Here is a 21,038-nt window from a genome sequence, read left to right as displayed (position 1 = left end):
GCTCTTTTTATGAATCTAGGCCCTGGCTTTTCTGAGGCGAGGCTGATTTGCAAGATCACGTCTTCTGAGAGCTCTAAGGCACTAACTATCCCCAGCAATGGTCCATCGTATCAAATATTAGTGGACACTCTCCTTCACTATGCCTGACTAATCTGTTCATTAAAGCGTGAGGGTGGAAATGTCTCCCACTCACCCCCATCTTTGGGATACACATACAATCACAGTAAGACACATAACTGGGCTAAAATGCAAGACACCTCATTCCTAAGCTTCAGAGAGAATCTCATGCCACAATGTCACTAAGATCCCTGTGAATTCTATCACCAAACCTAGAAGTACTGGTACTACTATTGCCAAGGTTTTTTTTTTTAGGGTTGGAGAAGATGGCAAATTGGTACAGTGAAAATTTTGAAAGGCTGAGTACTTCAGGTATCTAAATAGCACGCCAGAATTTTTCTCTATTTACATATTGTTTCTTGAGGTCTCAAAATTATTTGTACTTTACAGGCTTTAAAAAAAAAAACCCTCCCCATTATAAATGGAAGTCCATTACTAAAAGCCACATTATCATCAATCAAATGTTATCCTAAGGTCGGCCAGGATAACATGTGCCTCTGATCTCACAGCCAGAGCCAGCAGACCGGTTCCAAGAGTGTTTAGCCTCACTTTTAAAAGGTAAACACGATCTTATCATTTTAAATAAACATTCATTGAATGCACCCACAGGAAAAAACCTATAATAAACCTAACTTCTATGACCCCCATTTAGTTATTGACTTCTGATCGTTCCCAGTGGTTGAACTCCAGCCAGTGAGCAGCGTCAAAAAATTTGTTTTTATCCAGGCCAACAGAAATGACCCCAAAACTTCAAGGTTCAATGCACACACTGAACAAAGCCAGGCTCCATCCACTCTCATCTTCTGAACGTTTCTACCTTTAGTGCTGAGCTGTTCATGATAAATTCCTACTGAAACTGTTAAGTGTCTCTATGACATTCTTAAAGGACATCACTACGTTTTAATAAACTGAAACAGGCCAAAATGTCAGACTTTTAAAAAGCTGAAATCAGACTTGAACATTACACATTCTGTCCCCTCCTTAGGAATGGAATGTAGGTTGGAGGAGTTGTTTCAGAGGTTGCCTGACCAGTCCTATCTCTAAGATCGAGTTACTTTGGCAACATGCCTCAGTGCCCTTATCTATAAAATGAGAAAAATAATTGAGGAATAAATGAGTTAATATATGTGAATCACTTAGAGCAATACACGATTTGTTGTAATTAATGCCTGCTGCATTTAACATGAGAATCTCTCTTTCCTATTCAATCAACCAACAGAAGTAACAGATGTGAAGATTTCTACATGTAACTACACTGAGCATGAACTGGGGGACCTGGTGTACAGTGAAAGACATGGAGGGAAGAGTTTAACACCAAAAAAAAATTTAAAAGGTAAAACAAAAAAGACCTTCTAAAGCAATCTCTTTATGCAGGCGAAACACCATTATCCGCAGCAGAAAGGCTTCAGCTATGTGTACTGTTCATGCTCCTGACAGCTCACGTTTTCACTTGTTCTTTCAGGCCCACAAGCACAAGGCATCTAAAACAGCTGTTGCCAGGCTCTTCCCTCACTCTGGCCTCCAGCACCCCAGAGGTCTGTCTCACGGAGGACCAGGGAAAACGCCTCTCACACGCAGGGGATGGACGCATTCCCTAAGTGCACACGTCACCCAACAAAGAGGCGATGGGAATGTTTTAAGCTACAAGTAACTCTAGACCTGAGCTACTAAGCTACAAAGGCATGATCTACAAAACAATATCACACCCTGAGAAATTATCTACTGCACAAGGAAACTTGGCAGAGGCTTGCTCTTGTGATCGGCTCAGTCTGAAAATTTCTTTTGTGACCCTGCACAAATCTGAGCTCACGATGCACGACCTCTTTGTTACTGCATCATAAAAAGAGGAAGCAAGAGTGTGCAGACAGCAGAACTCTGAGTGCTCAGCAGTGGGTACTGGCCCTGGGCTGCGGAAGTCCAAGACTACTTAGTAGGTGGCAGGGCCCTGGTCCTCAGTCTTCTCACAGGGCCTGCTCAAGCAATAAACCTGAAGCGCTCCGGTCAGCGTTAGCCCTGTGAACAGATGAGGCCGGAGCAGGAGGGGAGGTCAGACACATCTCAAGTACGCTATCTTCTCTGCCAGTAGCTGCCTCAACGATCCCCAGCTATTCGCTTTCTGCCCACCGTAGAGCCCCCCTCCCACTCACCCGCTGCATGACCCGGCCCACTGTGCCTGGGCCCCTGCCCTTCTGCCACCCAAAGGCTCTATGTCCTGCTTCTTAACCAGCTCTCTTGCTGCCCCTCACCTGACCCAGCCTTCCCCAGAGCAGCGCAAGCACAGACTACTTACTCCACGGACTCACATCTCCTGGTAGGTGGGGTGGCATTACCGAATGTACTGTAGGACTGTACTGTACTGTACTGTAAGACACTGTAGGACTGTCTGGCCTTTACTTCTCGGTGCTGGGTTTTAAAAGTCACTTATAAAATCCTGCCTTTTGGCTACACTATCTTCTGCTCTTCCCTTAGCAGGTACACTGGCCTTTCAGCCACTTCCTCCCCCTCCCTGAGGACTTGAGCCACCAGCTGACAGAATTCCTCTCTGTCCCAGCCTTGCAACCATTGTACCTTCCAAGTCACAGCATCAGCCCATCACGGGACGGATGTCTTAGCTCTCATCTCCTCGCTCTTCAACACCAAATAGGCTGCTGAAGCTGTGTCCTCTGTTGCCTGCTCCCATGGCTCATCCCAGGGCTTAGCACGGCACCAACCTTGAACTTCAGAAACCCAAAGGGAGAATCCTACACTTAGCAGCCTGCCACTCAGTGGCACCAACAGCTCTCTCCAACTTCAGGGCTTATCTCAGCCCTTCCAATCCTAACTTCCTCCCTGTCTCTTCTCCTGCAGGTAACTATTGTGGCCTGGCGTCTATCATTTCATGCACTGTAATGTTTAATTCTCTCATCATACTATCATTTACCCTCAAGCCAGCAGTCAATGGAAGTTTCCCTCCTCCAGCTCAAGACTTAAAAAGTACTTCTGCAGAGCGATCATTCACAGTATTCCATCAACTGGCACTCCAGCAGTGGGTGCCCCTTTGGGACTCAGTAATGACATATTTTACAAAAATAAAATCTCTGCTTTGTATTTCCATATTACTCCTTGGTCTGCATGACTCTCAGAGGGTAGAACTGAGCCTTTCATGACTGGATCTATGTGGCCTACCTCAGGAATTCATGCATGGTGGTCCCTAACTATTTCTTAACTAAGAAATAGAGTCCAATGTGTAATTTACAAGTCATATACAAGAAGAAAAGTCAGTGCTGGTTAACAGCTAACACTGCAAAATAAGAAGCCAAGCGATACCAAAAGAATGTAAGAAATGACACAAAGAGACACCGGTTTTATGTACAATTTCAAAAAGTGCCTGTCAATGTTACAATATAAATGTGGTATATAAATTTGCAAAAAAAAAAAAAAAACTAAAAGAAAAGAGAGCAAAGTCATTATAAATTAACACTGTTCTCTTTGGTATATAAAGAATAAACATTAGCTCAAAAATAACTGATCATAAATGGCCTAGAATTCAGTTAAGAATTTACTGTAAAATCATGACCAACGGAGTGAAAGAGGAATTGACGGAAAAATAACATTAGAACTAATCTTTCTCTTTAAGTCCAGAAGATTCTAATAAGTTAGAATTAATTGTCCTTCTTACATCTAGAAAATAAAGTCCATTTAATGTTTCAGGCAAGAGGTTAACAAACATCTGATACGATAACAAAATTCCAGAAGTGACCAAAGAAATGAAACAGAGGCATTTTTCTTTCCAAATTTATGTTCATAGACAAACTTAGTCTTCATAAGTACATTATCTGCATTTTCTACCCTCAGTAAAAATAGAAAGGAGAAAATAACAATAACAAAGCTAAAGTCAGCATCGTTTTTCAGCACAGAAACATTTTACCTGCATGAGTTTGGTGTCGTGTCCAGTATAAACAACTATGCCAAAAACCCACGGAGTATTTCTAAGCTGTGTACCTCTTAATAAGATCTGGTCAGGCCCAAGGGGAACAGGGCTAAAAATAAGAAATAATATTCATATTTAATGACAGTCTCACAAATAAACATGGCTTTCTCAAACATAAACCCACAATAAATCAAATACTTCTTTAGTCAAACTTGAGCAATAAAGATTATACTGGGCTTATTCTACCAAAACAACCCCCCAAGAGTGTCTATTTAACCACTCACCACCTTAGTAAAAGAAGTTTTTTTCTATAAAATGTTACAGGAAACTATCTCCTATAGGCCCATTACAAAACTCAGTATCTACAAAGGAAATTGCTAAAATAATAACCTGAAGCTTATTCATTCAGGAAACCAAATATATTTTATGGACTACATAAGAAAAAAAAGAAGCAGAAGTATGTCATATCAAATTTTCCAAGGATGACTTCATTTAGATAATTTAGAAAGTTAAAGCAGGGAACATACAGACTGTTCCCATGTCCTACATGACAGCCAAGAAGCAGCTGCCCTTAGTTATCTTCCTTGTGGCGTGTAGATTCCTAGGACAAGGCCCTCCCAAAGCCACAGACCTATTCAAAATCCAAAGGACTCCAGACACGTTGTGGAATGCAGAGGTAACAGTCATGCAGATAAAAGATGGGCAGCAGATAGTGACTGCACCCCAACATCATGACACAAGCTGACTCAGACAATGAAACGAACACCCAACGCCAAGGACAACAGAATACAGACCACAGCATACGGCACACTCAATAGGAGGAGCTGCGTTCACTCTGTCCTGCTTTGCCCAAACAACAGGGCTGTGGTGTGGCTGAGACACACAGCACTTCCCAGCAGGCGTGAGTCCTATGCCCAGCACCAAAAATAAATAAAACAAAAACCCTATTCGGAAGAAATCTTGAAAAATGGTTGTATTCTTTTACAAAAGGTTGTGTTTCACCTCAGACATATCCCTGCTGTCCTCCTGCACCATTTGATGCAGCCTGAACCATGAACCCTGCCTGGGAAGGACAGGAGACTTCATCTGATGCCCTAGGCTCTTTTCTTGTTAAAGGTCATCTCTTTTGCTGAGCTTCAGGGAAGTTTTAAATGGATAAAAATGGAGTTATAAGAAAAACTCAGTAGCCCAGAACTAAGTAATCATGAAGAAATCACACTGTTTTCAAATATTAGGAAAATAGAAAGCAACTGTATTTTCTAAGACTCCCATAATTTTTACTCATACTCAAAAGATAAGAAATGGGACGAAGAGAAGAAAGGGTGACACCTTTTGCCATCCAAGTTCAAGGTCCCAGTGAAGTCGTAGAGGTGGCGGTTGGGCCCTTCGCATTCGATGATTCCTGATACCTTCATCAGCACCTCCCTCGTCTGCATGTCTGCCGTGTGGCTCAAGGCCTAAAACGTCAAAGCGAAAGAGAAACTCGGTCACACTGTGAGTGTCTTAGGGACCACATTCAGCATCCTGTCCTAAGGATGTAATAAGCCGTCTACAATAACTGGACCCATTAAATGTCAGCCCCTTAAGAGAGCACCTTTGCCACACCTTGTGTTCCAACTGTCTGATAAAAACCAGCAGAACAGTTCCATGGAACAAAAGGTGAATTCCACCTCAACGCCGACAACGTGTCTAAGTGACAATTAACGCACCCAGATCCTGTGTAACACAATCGAATCCCTTGTAAAACCATACACTGGTATCTGTCCCCTAAAACCATCCTCTATAGGATAAAGTATCTCCTTGCTATATTGCACACTATCCAGCCATTTGTAAACTAAAGGAATCTTTAACCCAAACACCCATGAAAACAGAATAGCAAGATGAACTTTACTGTTCCTTATTTAAGCAGGAAAAAAAAAAAAAAAAAAACAAACCTAAATGAAATATCTCCAGAAGAAAAGAAAAATACGTGGGCAGAATTACTGAATTTAAATGAAAAAGACAAAAGAAAAAAAAAAAGAATTACTGAATTTAACTTTAAGCCAAAAAAGTTGTGTCAAAATGCTTGACATCTTCATATTTTAAAAACTATTCTTTTTGCTAGAATAAAATATACAGTAAGGACAGTTTTATTTAAAGTATACAAAATTCGTGTCTACTATGCTAGTACCACTCTCTAGAACAGAATCCCAATTCTGAAAGTGTTGCACATCGAGGTGCCAGTGGCTCACAGCCACCTTCTGTCCTCTAGAGGGAGTGTCCTGTCCAGTACCCAGCCCCGCATAACTGTGGAGCCCCCACCCTCAGCATCACAGAGTCAGGAAGACACGCCTGAAGGCATGATACCCTTGGGACCTACAGTTCAATGAAGTCCACTTCTCCTACATGTCGTGTCCATCTAGAGCAGCTCCCCTCACAATGATAGGCACCTCCTTCATGGGTTCCCGTAGGGCTGAGGTCTAAACTTTGTGAATGCACAATTTTTTCTCTACAAAAGATGCTGACCAGCACACAAAGGGACCATAGCTGCAGCTGAGGCCCCCCCTACACCATGAGTCATGATATAGGTGACTTTACCTGACGTATCTTAAGGTTTGTCTCCCCATCTAGATTAGCTGTTTCCACATAGCACATTGCCTGAGGTTCACTGGAGAGAGAGAAAAGAGATGGGGTTTAGAAATCAGTAAAGGCCACCTTTACAAACTCACAGCTCTTGAACTCTGTGCTATGGAAATACTCCTACTGATGAGTCTTCAAAAGAGCTCGTAACACACAGTTCCTTTCGTAGTAGGCAGTAATGAGGAAGGAGGCATACTTATCTTCAGGGCATAACAGCGCTAAAAGCTGCTTACACCACTGATGCAACAATTAGCCCCCCAAGACCCAACCGCTGGGTTGGGGTGACCCTGAAAAGGCTGAGGCTGGGTCCACATCTGCCCAAAAAAGCTGCCCAAGCCAACACTAGAGAACAGGGATTTGAATGCAGGACCTCACTCTACCACTGGAGCACATCTCCAACCCTTTGTGTTTTTTAAGACAGGGTCTCACTAACTTGCCCAGGCTGGTCTCAAACTTGTGATCCTCCTGCCTCAGCCTGCTGAGTGGCTGAAGATTAAAAGTGTCTGCCACCACACCTGACCAAACAGGCCCTTAAAAGAGAATTACAACCATGGAAATGAAGGATTAAGGCATAAGCTTGGAGAGATGTTGCTGCCCTGAATTTACGACTATATCAAAAGGGAACTTTCATTGGGACACCTACCTTTCGGGACAGACTACACAAAAACAGTATAAATAAGCGTATCAGGTACTGCACTCGCACACAAACTATAAGAGCGAAGTGTTTAGATCTGCTGGTTTAGGGTGGTCAGCGTGGTTGCTCTGGTCAGCAGAAAGGGCTCTGCTACCCACCGGCTGATGTAGACGCTTCTGCACTGCCTCTCGGGGCTACACGGCCCTGGCAAGCGGTTGGACTTCTGTGTCTCACTTTTCTCGCTCACTGGGGCAGGCTATCAAAGGTGCTGGGGAGACTAACTGTAGGCCGCTCATCACAAAGTACATGCTCAGAAGCAAGGAGCGTCCTGAACATCTGACATCCATCGCTTCAAGGAAGCCACTCCACAGCAAAGCTGTATTTTCTGAGGGCCACAAACAAGACTCTAACCCACACCATCAAGAGATTAAGATTTCTGAAGTTTCTATGCTACCAGCCAACATGGCCATACCTGGGCCTTGACCCATGTTTACAAGGTTATTCCCTTCCGTCAGCCCTGGGTTCTATTTTTTAAATTTTTATCTACTGGAGAAAATTACTGTTAAGGCTCTAAATCTAATGAGGGACCAAACAATACAAAAAACACTGCCTGCAAGCAAAGAAAATGCAACCAGCAGAAGCATCTATGGTTCTCAGTAGCATATAAATATAGGAAGTTGTAGTCTTGAACTCAAGAACTAAGGTCACTCTCATCCTGATTTTGCTTTTCCTTCTTTGTTATTAACTTTTTAATCATTGACCCAAGAAGGGCAAAAGCTGTGTTGTTTCATCATGATGCCCTCCTTGCACAAAACCAGAGAATATGGCAATGGTAATTGGGCAAAAAAGGGTAAAATGTAGAAAAACGGAGAGCAGACATCATCTTCAAGTCTGATCTACACTGAGGAAATACATGTGGCTCTCTGAACTGCATGATGAACCACTGACTGACCCATCAGGAGTCAGGAGGCAGTACTTGAGGGGTTCAGAAAAAGACTAAGAAGGCAGAGGGTGAAACCAGGCGAAGGAACTTGATAAGACAGAGATGATCATCCCTTATCCAAAATCCTTGGGATGTTCAGATTTTTGGATGGTTTTAGATTTTAAAATATTTGTAGGCTGCGTTGGAGATAAGCATTCCTAATCCAAACTTTTGAAATCCAAAATGCTCCAAAATTATGGTTAGTTAAGGACACCCAGCCTGCAATAGGAAGATAGGGCAGAAGAAAAAGGTGGCTCAAGAATCCATAATTGTAATTTAACATTTTATTGTTCTTAACATTCAATTTAAAAATGGTGCCCACTAGCACACCTGACCTGGAGGAGAACAGGACCATGTCTGCAGGAAGGTACTGGCCATTGAGCACTTTGACGATGTCTCCCACTGCCACCTGGAGAGCAGGGACCAGGACAGAGAGGGGTGGAAGAAAAAGAAGCACAGTGGACAAGAGTGGTTAAACACATGAAGAAAAAAACTGCCACTTAACTCAGCCACGCCCTAACAGGGACAGAAAGGAAATGTCCCCAACACACACAGCTTGGGACACAGTCGAGGCCTCCACATCCACAATTCAACCGAGGATTGAAAATACTGGGGAAGAAAAAGTGTGTCTGTATTGAATGTGCACAGATGTTTTTCTCATCACTATTCCCAGACAGTACAGGATAAGACTATTTACACAGCATTTGCAGAGTCCAGGCAAGGTATTGTAACAGCCTTGTAGAGAGTGTTTAAAGTCCACGGGAGGACGTGAAGACATTCTACAGAAATGCTACAGTATGTTATACATGGATTTGAGCACCTGTGGATTTTAGTATCTGTGAGGGATTCTAAAACAACCCCTGAGGATACCAGGGGACAATCTATTGCCTGGTGCAGTGAATGCTTATGCAAAGGAAATAAGGGAGCGGGTCCAGATAGCTACATGTATAAGTATCACATTTTCTTAGAATTACCCACCTAGCTACAACTGCTTACATGTCCCCCCACTGCTACATGTGGTGGGGTTGAGCAGTCATCCATGCGGTTCCGGAGGTAGCCTAAAGTCCTGAGTTCGAGTCCCTGTTATACCCCTAACTAGCTGTATAACCATAAGACAGTCAGGGAAACTGTATACGCCTCATTTGTCTCATCTATATACTGAAAAATAACAGCACACATTTCATGAGATTACTGAGAGGATTAATACACATAGGTTTTTCTGTTTTACAAGTGGAGAAACTGAAGCTCAGGGTAAAGTAACTTGACCAGGATGGTACAGCCAGCATATTAAAACTAAGCCAGTCAGAAGAGAAGGCTGAACAAAAGGCATCACTACATTGATTCACGAGCAGGGCATCTAAGAGGCCTCCTGGAAATGTATCACAGGACAGACAGAAGATGTGGACAGCCTCAAGGCACTGTCAGAAGAGAAAGTTACCAAGTCAGAGATCTCCTTGAGAAACAGATTCCGCCGGAGAGACCACCAGCTGAGGAAACAGGGCCACTTCCAAGGGCACCACGACCAAGTATCCAGTTCCACCAGTGCTGCTTTAGAGAACCACACGGGCTCCACCGCAGCAAGCCCGGGCTCACAGCCTCACTTCACAGGTGCCAACAAGCGGCTTCTCCTCACAGAGCCCCAGGCTCGCCACCATTTTTCTCAACACTGAGGATCAGACACAGGGGCCCTCTGCCTCCAAGCTGTCTTCCCAGCCCATTTTGTTTCACTTTGAAATACAATCTTGATAAAAATCCCAGGCTTATCTCAGACTTGTGACCTCTTGCCTCAGTTTCCCAAGCAGCTGGGCTATCCGCATGCACTACCATGCTGACCCCAACCCCTCACTTCTAAGATGGGAAAACAATACTATAGGTCATAAAATGCGTAGTGTGGCATCTGTGCACTATGTGTGCCTTAGTCGCTCTGTCATCAGGCCACAACACCTGACCCTCTCAGCTTAAGGAGGAGAGGTTCTCTTTGGCTCTGTGTGGCAGGGGGTGGAGCAGGGGAAAGGCTGCTCACTTCATGGCAGCCAGGAAGCAGACAGAGAAGGGAAGAGACAGAGGAGACACTTCCTTCCAGGTCACACACCCTCCCCCCGCCCCCGGTGGCCCTACCCCTTGCAATCAGACTCGATCTCTTGACAGCAAGTCAGCTATAAGCCCCACAATCCCATCGCCTGTCCAAAGCCCTGCCTGTGAGTATGGGAGCTTCTTCAGGACATCAAGATACAAACCATAAGGAGGTGTGTCACTGCAGGGCCCTCAGAGTGAGAAGCTGAACGGATACTGTCAGGACGGATATCAAGGACATCAGAATTCTCTGATGACACGTGAAGAAAGACAGTTCCTAACGACAACCGCAGAGCACCAAATAAGTGCTTGCTGTTCCACGTTTCCTATTCTAACCATATTTCTATTCTCTTAGAATCCAAGAATTTCAAGTGATATAATCCTCATTAAAAACTACTGGGCTGTATGAAGCAGCAGGCGCTCAGTTTAATTTTCTGCTGGGCCCTGGGGGTGCAGCTCAGGGGTAGAGCACTTCCATGGCATGCACAAGGGCCTGGGTTTCATCCTCAGCACTGTGAAGACAAGGGATGGGCAGACAAACACACACACTAATTTTCTGTTGGGAAAGGGAGCGCTTTATGAAAGGTGTCCTAGTGCTCTGGATTGCTTATCATAAAGTGCATGAGAAAGTCTAAATCATTGGGCTCAACACAGGGAGTGTCAGTAAAAGTTAAATTCCAGAAAGTGTGTGCATTTTGAAGTTAGCACTCAATTCAAAGGCACAAGTTAGTATCCAATTTGAAGCAAAAAAGTATATAACTATAGCATACTCCACAGTAAAGAGAAGTTAAAGAATAAATGCTACAGTACGATCACCAGTACAAAAGCAAGGTACACTTATGTAAAGTGTTTTTTAATGTTTTAAATGTAAACAGGGCCACTTCCATTAAAACATTAAAACTTTGAATGTTTTAAAAGTAAAAATATTTTACATCAGTGGTTTAATTACACAGAAATATCAGAAGAAGTGATTAATTTAAAATGCACTTGAAAAATTAGTCTTGTTTTCAAAAAAAGAAGAGGATTTTTCCTCTAATTCAGAATAAGAGGATAAGAGAATTATGGCTTTCTCTCATCTTTACTTTCTAAATAAAGAATCCCTTATATCCCCACAACCAAGCACTAAGAGTTTCATGCACATGAGAAGCTACTTGGGCTTCACTGGAGGCTGGCTTTCTACCTGACGTTCTCCCATGGATCCGAGTCTCCCATGGATCCGCAGTCTCAGGGAAGCCCTTGAGTCTCTGCACAGTGAAGTGGCTGGAAAGAACTCTCCAGGGCCACCAAAACCACTGAAAGCTTCCCAAGGCTGCCTTCTCACTCACCAGCGGCCAGCCACAGCCCACAGGCTGGTCCTTAGCCCCTGTCACTGTCCTCTCCTTGTCCTCACCCTCCCACTGAACCCTCACGATGACACGTTGTGCCTGGCTATCTGGACACTGCCCAGCCCCATGCCCTAAGCCTTGAACAATACCTCCTGAGTGAGGCTTCTCCTGAGCTGAGCCCGTGGGTCTAGAAAAAACGTCCCTCCCAGGTGTCCTAGGCATCCCCAGGCACCCTTGGAGGCTCAGGAGGTATCCTGTGTTACAGCCAGCTGCTGTCTCTTCTACTCTGGCTCTTGAGTATACACCCAGATCACCCGCGGCAGCCTCGGTGCCTCAAAAACTCTGGGTTGGGGCCCATCTGTGTGTGACTGGGGCACCTGCTGAGGCCTCAGGACTGCTGCACACCGAGACCCTGGAAGGGCAGGGACACGCTCTCTTCTGAATCCCAGGCCTGGAGCAGTCTCTGGCAATTAAGGGTTCTGTTGAAATAAGCACGCAAAATGCATTTCAAGTTGAAACAAAAATTCATGTGACCAGGCACACAGCAGGTTTACAGCTGCCGCCGCCAGTGTTTTCTTCCAAATGTGTCTCACAAACAGTAATGAGCATTAGGAGTCTCCAAAGCCATCAGCTCCAGGGCCCAGAAGTCCATGACCACAGCTCCATCTCCTGGAGTTTCAGGCCGTGTCAGGAGCTCTGGATCTAAATCATTCTCCACACTGGCCAATACTCAAGCCTTCCAGTGATGGACAGGTGAAAGGAGCCCAGGGAGATGGGAGGGGACAATGGCCCAGGGCCACAGGAGCCCTTGACTTCTCCAGCCCTGGCAATGTTTCTCCCCTGGGGAGTCGAAAGCACCCAACCTCTCGACCAAGATCCACCACTTTCACTTCTGAAGAAGCCAAAGAACACCTGCAGCACAGCACTTCCAGCTGGCAAGGTGCTACAACAAAAATACCCATAAAGGGGAGACAGTCTCCTGTAAAGGTAGATGGTTCTCCTGAAATAAACCAAGATAAACCAACAGGTAAATGATCAGGTATCTTATCACAGAAATAATTTTCTGATGTAAAATGTCCTAAGAGATACTCAAAAAAGAGTGTGCTAAAGGTTTATCAAGAAAAATGCATGCACTTTTCAAAGCAGTTGTTTTCTCTTGAAATCACTAGTTTGAATGTGGGACTAAAGAGGGCCATCCCTAAGGCACATCCCACCAGAAGGTCCTGCTTCAACTAACTCACTTGGAAGCTACGTTTACCAGATACAGAAACACTGAGACGCCACCACAGATTTCTTCTAAATTTTCCATGTTTCACTTAAACAATCAAAGAACAACACTAGTCTCAAACCCGCACACCGCAGGCCTCCAGTCACAAAGAAGAACGTCCCTGTTTGCTACTGTGTTGTCATAGTAATAAAAACACTGTGAAGACTAACTGGATATGCGAGGGGAAGTATGTGGAGTATTTTAAGGTAGATCAATCGGCAGTGTGTCTTCTACATTTTAAATGTAAGACTTGGCCGCATTTTCAATCACAACTCATTGATCAAATATGTATGGCAAATTCTAGCAAAAAGAAACATGCAGTGTCCTTCATCTGCCTTATTCACTGAATCTGACCTCACATAACTTCTGGATGTCCCCCAAAATCAAAATGACCGTTAACAGGTAAACATTTGGAATTGACTCAGAATATCAAGGCAGCCAGGACAGCACAACTAAAGACACCCACAGAGGAGGATTTCCAGAACCGGGAGGGCTGAAGCAAGGAGTCGTGTTCTGAGACGGGGTCAACGGCCATGTCCTTTACCATAATGAATGTCTAAAGTTTAAGCATCCATCGTTTTTATCTTACGTCATATTGGTCACGTTCGACTTCCCCTGCCTCAAAAGCTGAAGGAACAGCATTTCCTGTTCAAACTCTGTTTAGTGAGAGTGTCTTCACCAAAAATATTGGAAGTGAGAATCTCAAAGGTACACACACACACACACACACACACACACACACACACCAGCCTTGAGCATCAAACTTTACACGAAGAGAACAATGGAAGACCAAGGACAGTGCTTCTCAAATTGAATTTAGAAATTAGAAAATGCTCTGAGGTTGAGAACTGTCCATCAGGACCATAAAGACCACAGCCTGAGCTGCTGCCATGGCTATATTCTAAAAGCAGTCATGAGCAGAGGGAACAGTCAGCTAGAGGCAGATCTCACAGAAACACATATAACAGAAACCACCTATTCTTAATGCAAACTTCACACTGCAATCAACAGCAGCATCTGCTACCAGCCTTCAAACCAGCACTTCTGTTATTAGCTTTAAAATGAGTTTTTACCTCTTTCCACACAATGGTATGCCACATACCATTTCTTAACACTGAAATAGAAAAAAAATGTACTGGTTAATATTGGTGATGATCAAGATTTTAAAAAATCAGCTTTCTAAAAACCCGAAAGATTCCTTGTAAATTTTCAATTATTAATTTTAACATATTATATCATTTTAAAAAGATATAACACTACCCATCCCCTAGTGGTACCCAGACCTATGTATCTCTGTAGCATATATACATTTATACATGAACACAAATCTTTATCTATTTATGTAATTAAAATCTATTTATATTCAGCCCCAAAAGTTTAAAAGAAAACCTGATGTCAGACAATTATAACAAAAATAACAACAAAACCCTGATGTCAGATATTATAACTATAACATAATCTGATTCAGCAGGTATAACAATAATAAACCTAACAATGCTGATGCAAAAACCAAAACAGTAAGAAATAAGAAAAAGCAGGGAAAGAACATAAACCAAGGATGAGAATGTCTGAACGTTCAAAAAACTGTCAAATTCCTAAGAAATACAATCTTCTAAAATCCTAAAATATAGAAATCCCGTTCAAATCTTAATTATCAGGACTAACATTCTGCTTATTATTTTACTGTTTCTTTAAAGTACTTTTCAGGTTGTCTGTGCGGTTTATCTTGACACCTTTAACTGTTCACTGTGAACTCCTTAAATGCAGGCTTACTCTTGTCTACAATGGAAAAATGACTGACCCTGGCAGCTTACCTATGGCTTTCTTTTTGTTAACAGCGTTGTCTGCCTTATGTCGTTTCTGTTACAGAAAGAAAAGAAAATGGTTCTGTCTTACATTCAGAAGTTCCAAATGAATAATTAAGATAGTAAACAACAAGATCACAAAAATACTGGAGCAAAGAAACTAACTCTCCCCTAAACTAACTGACCAGAGGAGAGGGCCAGGGGACCAAAAGAGAATTAAATGTGTTACGTTCATGCCCCAGCTCCACACAGGAACGTGAACACCATGCGCTGCAAACATGTACAACAAATATAATAAAAGTTGAAAGAAAATAAAAACCTAACACTACTAATGCTGTAAAACAGCTGGATGATTCTGTGATCTATTATTTAGATCACCAGATTTAGATGCAATCTACTCTGATTTAGACTATTATGTTTTAGTTCTAATAATCAACAAACACTTCCAACTATGAAGCACTTCATTTCTCATTTATTTGCAAACAAACTAAAAGAATGACGATATAAACCGCAAAACAAACAGGTGACTTTATTTTCAATTTGCATTAACTTATTTACCTGTTCCCAAAAAGATGTAATATGTGTGGGAGACCAATTGTGTGTGTGTGTGTGTGTGTGTGTGTGTGTGAGAGAGAGAGAGAGAGAGAGAGAGAGAGAGAGAGAAGGAGAGAGAGAGAGAGAGAGAGAGAGAGAAGGAGAGAGAGAGAGAGAGAGAGAGAGAGAGAGAGAGAGAGAGAGAGCGCACCAGAGAGCCAGAGCCAGACAGAAACAGAAACAGAGATAGAAAGAGAGACACCGAGATACTGAAAGAAACAGAGACAGCGACAGAAAGGGGAGGAGAGGGGAGGAAGGACACAGTTTTAGCAAAGGAACTTTAGCCCAGCGTCAGGGTGAGGAGAGAGATTCCTATAAAATGACCTCAGGCACAGCACACACACTGCTGCTCCCTAGACAGTAAGGCTTCATCTGCTACCTAAATTAGAGGCTCTGCAGGTAGACATGAGAAACAGCAGCGATGGACATCGGAGTGAGTCTAGAGACCCGAACAAGGTAGAACAAATTCACAACTGCTTCAGGACCTCCGTGTAAGTGTCAGACTCTCTGGGTATACACTCTCTCCCCAAAACTACCATCATCAGCCTAGGAGCTCATTCAGCTATAGCCTAATTCCCAATTTTAAATATATCACTGAAATCAATATAGACTTTATAAGCTAAGTTCCATAAAATGCTTTTATTATCCACAGGCAAAAACTTACAAAATCTTCTATGATCTCTTTGATGCCGGCAATTGTTAAGATAATGATCAATGGCACCAGGGTGGTATATCTTCCTGTCGGAGATACATCAGGAATTTGCTGCAACAGATCACAAGAAGGAGGTCCTCAAGGTCCCCCACGTGAAAAGGTAACACAGCACACACCACTCACTCTTGCACAGTTCTGTTCCATTTTTCACACATAGATACATCTTTTTTTTTTTTTTGGTACTGGAAATTGAACTCAGGACCTCACAACAAATACTTATTTTTAAAAGTAATTACACAGTTGACATATTTTTTAAATTATCCAGTTTTGATCACATGCTTGGAATAGAAGAAAAAGGATTAAAAATATGTCCCTCAAGCACTATTTTCCCTGTCTCTTTTAGGAAGCACAAATATCCTTAAAGGAGTATAAAAAAAGTCTCCCTGAATACAAAGATTAGGTTAGTGCTGCCCTCTGTATTGGATGAGGAAAACAAATTCTATACAATATTTTAACTTTTTCTTCAGCTAAGGAAACTGTCAGCAAAATCCTATTTTGCATGCACCCAGGGGTGAGGATTTTAAGTAATCTGGAAAGCGTTACCTGTAATAAGGCAATGAAGAGGAAGAAGGCATTGGCAGCTCTTCTAATCTGCTCATACAGGAATCGAGGTAGAAACGTCAACACGCTGTACTTGGCGGTACTGTAAGCACAAGGAAAACCGTGTGATTAGTTAGAGACGGGAACCCTGCAGAACAAGAGCAAATGAAGACCTTTGTTCCAAACTTCAGGACAAGGAAACTTTTGTGCCCAGCATTTCCTTGCTACAGAGTTGCATGGTGGAGAAGGGCTCACCTGACCACAAGATTTAGTTTTCACGCAGTTTAAGGAGGGACATTACCATCTCCTGGACTTCAGTGCTATAATCAGCCCACACAGGCTTTTGAAGAAGTACCACTGTGGAAGGGTTCTAGTTGGTTAGTTAGTATACTAGTAAAATTCTCTCTTCTCTCTCTCTCTCTCTCTCTCTCTCTCTCTCTCTCTCTCTCTCTCTCTCTATCTCTATCTCTATCTCTCTCCCCGCTCCTCTCTTCTCTCTCTCTCCTCTCTCGTCTGTCTGTCTCTCTCTCTCTCTCTCTCTCTCTCTCTCTCTCTCTCTCTCTCTCTCTCTCCTACATCCCCAGTACTTTTTATCTTTTATTCTGAGACATTGTATTACTAAGTTGCCCAGGCTAGTCTCAAACCCGGGATCCTCCTGCCTCACCCTTCCAAGTGCTGAGACTCAAGTGGTGTGCTACTGTGTGTGTATGAGTTTTATGAGTCAGCCACACCCAGGTAATTCTGTCCCTTCCATACACCTTTACATTGGCCACCTTTGCTCACATTTTGCTTTGCCTTAGGCATCCTCTCCTCCTGCCCTGAATGGGGAGAGAAGAGATGGGACAGTGTAAACTGTCCTTCCCATCTCACCCTCCCTTATCTTGGCTTCCATTAAGTTTGGTCAAATTTATGACATCTCTTCTCCTTTCAAGCCCACAGCATGGTAACCAGACCTATGTCACACAGCCCCTACTCGGATCTGTGTCACACAGTTAGCCCTCCGTGTCTGCAGGCTCTGCATCCATGAATTCCAGCAACTGTGAATCAAAAATATTCAGGAAAAAAGGGAAACTGTATCTGAATCAAACATGCAGACCCTTTTCCTTGTCATTATTCCCTAAGAAAAGCAGTACAACAACTATTTGCATAGCATTTACACTGCATTAGGTATTACACGTAATCCAGAGATGATTTAAACTGTGCAGAAGGGTGTACATGGGTCTTGTGCAAATGCAATGCCACTTTATGGAAGGGATTAAGGAATCCACACAAGGTCCTGGAATTGATCCATCAGAGACTCTGAGAACTAACTACATCTATTTCTTTATCCACAGAACAGTTATGGGAAAAGCAAGACTGTTCACTTCAGTTCCATATGTTCCAAACACATCATACAGAGTAATCAAAGAACAGTAAAACAAACCAAGTACACAATCTGAGAACCTTATAGGGCAAAATGAACTACTCCACACCAGGCTGCTCCCAGATTTACTGATGCACAGAACCTTCTTGATTCCTAGCTTACTGTCAGAAGACAAGACTCAGGCTCTTCTTAAATGGAACATATTCCTCCAGGATTATCTAATAGGCTGCAAGTGCACAGCAAATTGGAAGCACTGAAACAGAAGGGTAAAGGGTCCAAGAGACAGCGCCTGCCTGAGGCACGGGTATTGCTATAAAACCCGAGAGAAGCCAGCCACAGAAAGCCACACTAAAGCCAAAATAGACCACTTAAGAAAGAGAAGAGCCTGAGATCATTTGATGGAGCCAGAAGGAATCCTATGTAGCATTTACTGCTGCTGTCTCAGAGAAGACCATCCCTCTAGGACCACAGCCCAGTATTTCACAAGACACACTGGTCAATGCTGCCCTTAAGGACCAAAATACTATTCCTTCTCTCTGGGCGCTGAAGGCATTTGATCAATTATAAGAAACTTTCAAAACAATTCAAACTTCTAAAAATTCTGCTGCTTAAATATAGTCACTAAATTAGATAGAAAACTTGCTTACACTGAGCCCTTTTTAGAGTTGCCGATGGTATGCCAGGATATTTTTTAAGAGGCTGCCAGACAGAATAAACTATCTGACAATAAGCTCACTAAAGAGTAGGAAAAATATACCAAACTTACAAACATGACAGCTCCTGGTATAAAAGTCTTACCTAAAACTACAGGACAAATTCAAATGGATTGTTACTTGCTCCTTTAATGGCAGTACTGACTACTGAAAGAAAGCAACCAATAGCTGTCAGCAAAGGAAACATAAAAGTTCACACCCTATGATAAGAGTATAGAAAGTATCTTCCAAGATACTTCCAAGACAGTTTGCCTGTAACATTTAAAACCTTAATCTTATGCTACAAGATATTGCATAAGATGAACCAATCACTGTACAAGGGCAAGAAAATCTATAGTGTTAAGTGGGAAAATGAAAGAACTTTTCAGTAGAATAGTGTGTTCACCCAGGTAAAGATGTCACCCCAAAAGATTCCTATCCATGCAGGTGCACAGCTCCTGCACAGCTGTTTCATCAAAGAAGGCTTGGCTTGCATATGAGTGGCAAGCACTGGCAATCATTAGGGCTGAGAACCAAGAGGAAGTCACCTGAGGAAAGAAACACTTCCTGTGGTTCAGTCAGTCTCACCTTAAACATCTATTAGATACATGGGTGACTTAAAGAATGACAGATAAAATTAGCAGGATATATTATAATAACTTTTTTGATTTCCTATTAACTTGATCTGAAGTCCTGTATTACTCTCACTATCTTGTTTTGACTGATTAGACTCTGTTCCATTCTGTTTGATACTTTGAAGGCAATAAGATTCACTATGATGCCCATTATGGTTTGACTATTATGTTCTTTTGAAGTCCTGTAATGTCTACAATGTTCAGGTTTTATTGGTCTTGTTCTGTACTGTTTTGTTCAACTTTATTATACCTAATGATATAGGCAATTCTTTTTAAGGAAGCAAGAGGCATTATGGTAACCATTGTTGATAACCTTGTACTCTGTTTTTACATCATGTGCTATGTCTATCCTTGGTTTTGACTGACAGCTTTGTTTTGTCATATTTGGTTTTATTCTCTTCCAAAAAAAGTAATAAGAACTATGGGAGTAATAAAACCCAAAATGTGTAAATTTTGTTATAAAAAACAATGGGAAAAAAAGTGCTTTAAAGGATACAACTGCAAGTGTGTTTAGATGTGTTAAGAAAGATGACCATATTACTGAGTTTTTGTTGGATCATTGAACACAACTGTTTGCAGTCTCACTGTTTGAATGTCCACTTTGTATGCTTTAATCCTGTAACTTGAACAACTATTTCTAAAATTACAATATGTAATCTATTAACTAGTGATTTCTTACTGTTTTTGTAATTCTGTATTACTTGTACCCTTACATTGTTTTTTCTTTTTTTCCTTTTAAATAAAATTTTAAAAAAAGAATGACAGTCAAAAATTCATCCATCCATGCATATTTTCACCTGCCCATCTATCCATCCAATCATCCATCCATCCATCCATTCATCCATCCACCCATACATCCATCCACTCATCCATCCACCCAACTATCCAACTATACACCCTTCCATCCTTTTATCCAAATATGCATCCTTCAACATACATTTGCTGAGCCCTAACTACACACTAAGCATAGTTACTCTGAGTGGTGGTCTCTTGGACAGCAAGGTGAACTGAGTGGTCAGATATCTTACCAAGGGGACACTGGTTATACAGGAGAAATTAGATTTAAAAATTAAATGAAACACAGATGGGACAGTTGGTGATAAATACCAGGAAAGGAAACACAGGGTAGAAAGAGAACAAAGCAGGACACCCTGGCTGCGTGGGAAAGGAGATTATTTTCAGAAAAGTGACCAGGGAGGCTTCCCTGAGAAGGTATCACTGGAGCTCAGCCTTAACCCATTTCTCATCTGCTCTGCAAATACTTCAGGGCTTGCGGCTTCAGAGTTTAACCCAGAATAACTCATAGTCACACTCCTAGCTTATCCCCAAAGCTTGTCATGAAATATGTTGCATTTATTACATCGGCAATCATATATAGTAACAGTCTTTAGAAACAAAGACATCATTCTGTTTATATGATCACATTTTTAGTAGTTGTTTCTATTTACAGAATATAGTCATTTTTATTGCTAAAAGTTAAATAAATGCTGGCGGTGAACTGCATTTTTGCTATATAGGAAAAAGAAGATGAAGCAAGAAAGAACAACACGAGACTCAGAAGAGCTGCGTGGAGGGAGGTGGAACTCATCACTTTTCTGTAACTGGGAGGAAACTGGCTCGTGGCTTTCCAATGGGCTGACCTTGAAGCTGGCTGGATCCACAGCAAAAACAGCATGGCAGCAGGGCATGGTGGAGGAAAATCCAGTGCAGCCAGGAAACAGAAACAGAAACACCTTCCAGGTCATGCCCCAGCAACCCGCCTCTTCCCGC

General features: G+C 42.4%; 1 protein-coding gene across 2 annotated transcripts in view; it reads right to left on the bottom strand.

Annotated features, from left to right (window-relative positions):
* Nucleotides 1–21,038, bottom strand: part of Atp8a2 (ATPase phospholipid transporting 8A2) — a 627,840-nt gene that overhangs the window by 460,499 nt on the left and 146,303 nt on the right. For both annotated transcript variants that reach the window (XM_063232530.1, XM_063232531.1), the window contains exons 3-10: nucleotides 16,582–16,681; nucleotides 15,991–16,089; nucleotides 14,742–14,787; nucleotides 14,001–14,041; nucleotides 8,598–8,671; nucleotides 6,605–6,674; nucleotides 5,357–5,484; nucleotides 4,025–4,136 (exon numbers count right to left, since the gene is read on the bottom strand). In XM_063232530.1, coding sequence (XP_063088600.1) covers nucleotides 4,025–4,136; nucleotides 5,357–5,484; nucleotides 6,605–6,674; nucleotides 8,598–8,671; nucleotides 14,001–14,041; nucleotides 14,742–14,787; nucleotides 15,991–16,089; nucleotides 16,582–16,681 — 670 coding nt within the window. The remainder of the gene's footprint in view (nucleotides 1–4,024; nucleotides 4,137–5,356; nucleotides 5,485–6,604; nucleotides 6,675–8,597; nucleotides 8,672–14,000; nucleotides 14,042–14,741; nucleotides 14,788–15,990; nucleotides 16,090–16,581; nucleotides 16,682–21,038) is intronic.

The sequence above is a fragment of the Cavia porcellus genome, unplaced genomic scaffold (assembly GCF_034190915.1).
Source record: "Cavia porcellus strain 051 isolate PalLab524CR breed Dunkin Hartley unplaced genomic scaffold, mCavPor4.1 scaffold_21, whole genome shotgun sequence".
Taxonomy (NCBI): domain Eukaryota; kingdom Metazoa; phylum Chordata; class Mammalia; order Rodentia; family Caviidae; genus Cavia; species Cavia porcellus.
Note: the sequence above shows the minus strand (reverse complement) of the source record. Positions and strands in the feature narration are given on the sequence as shown.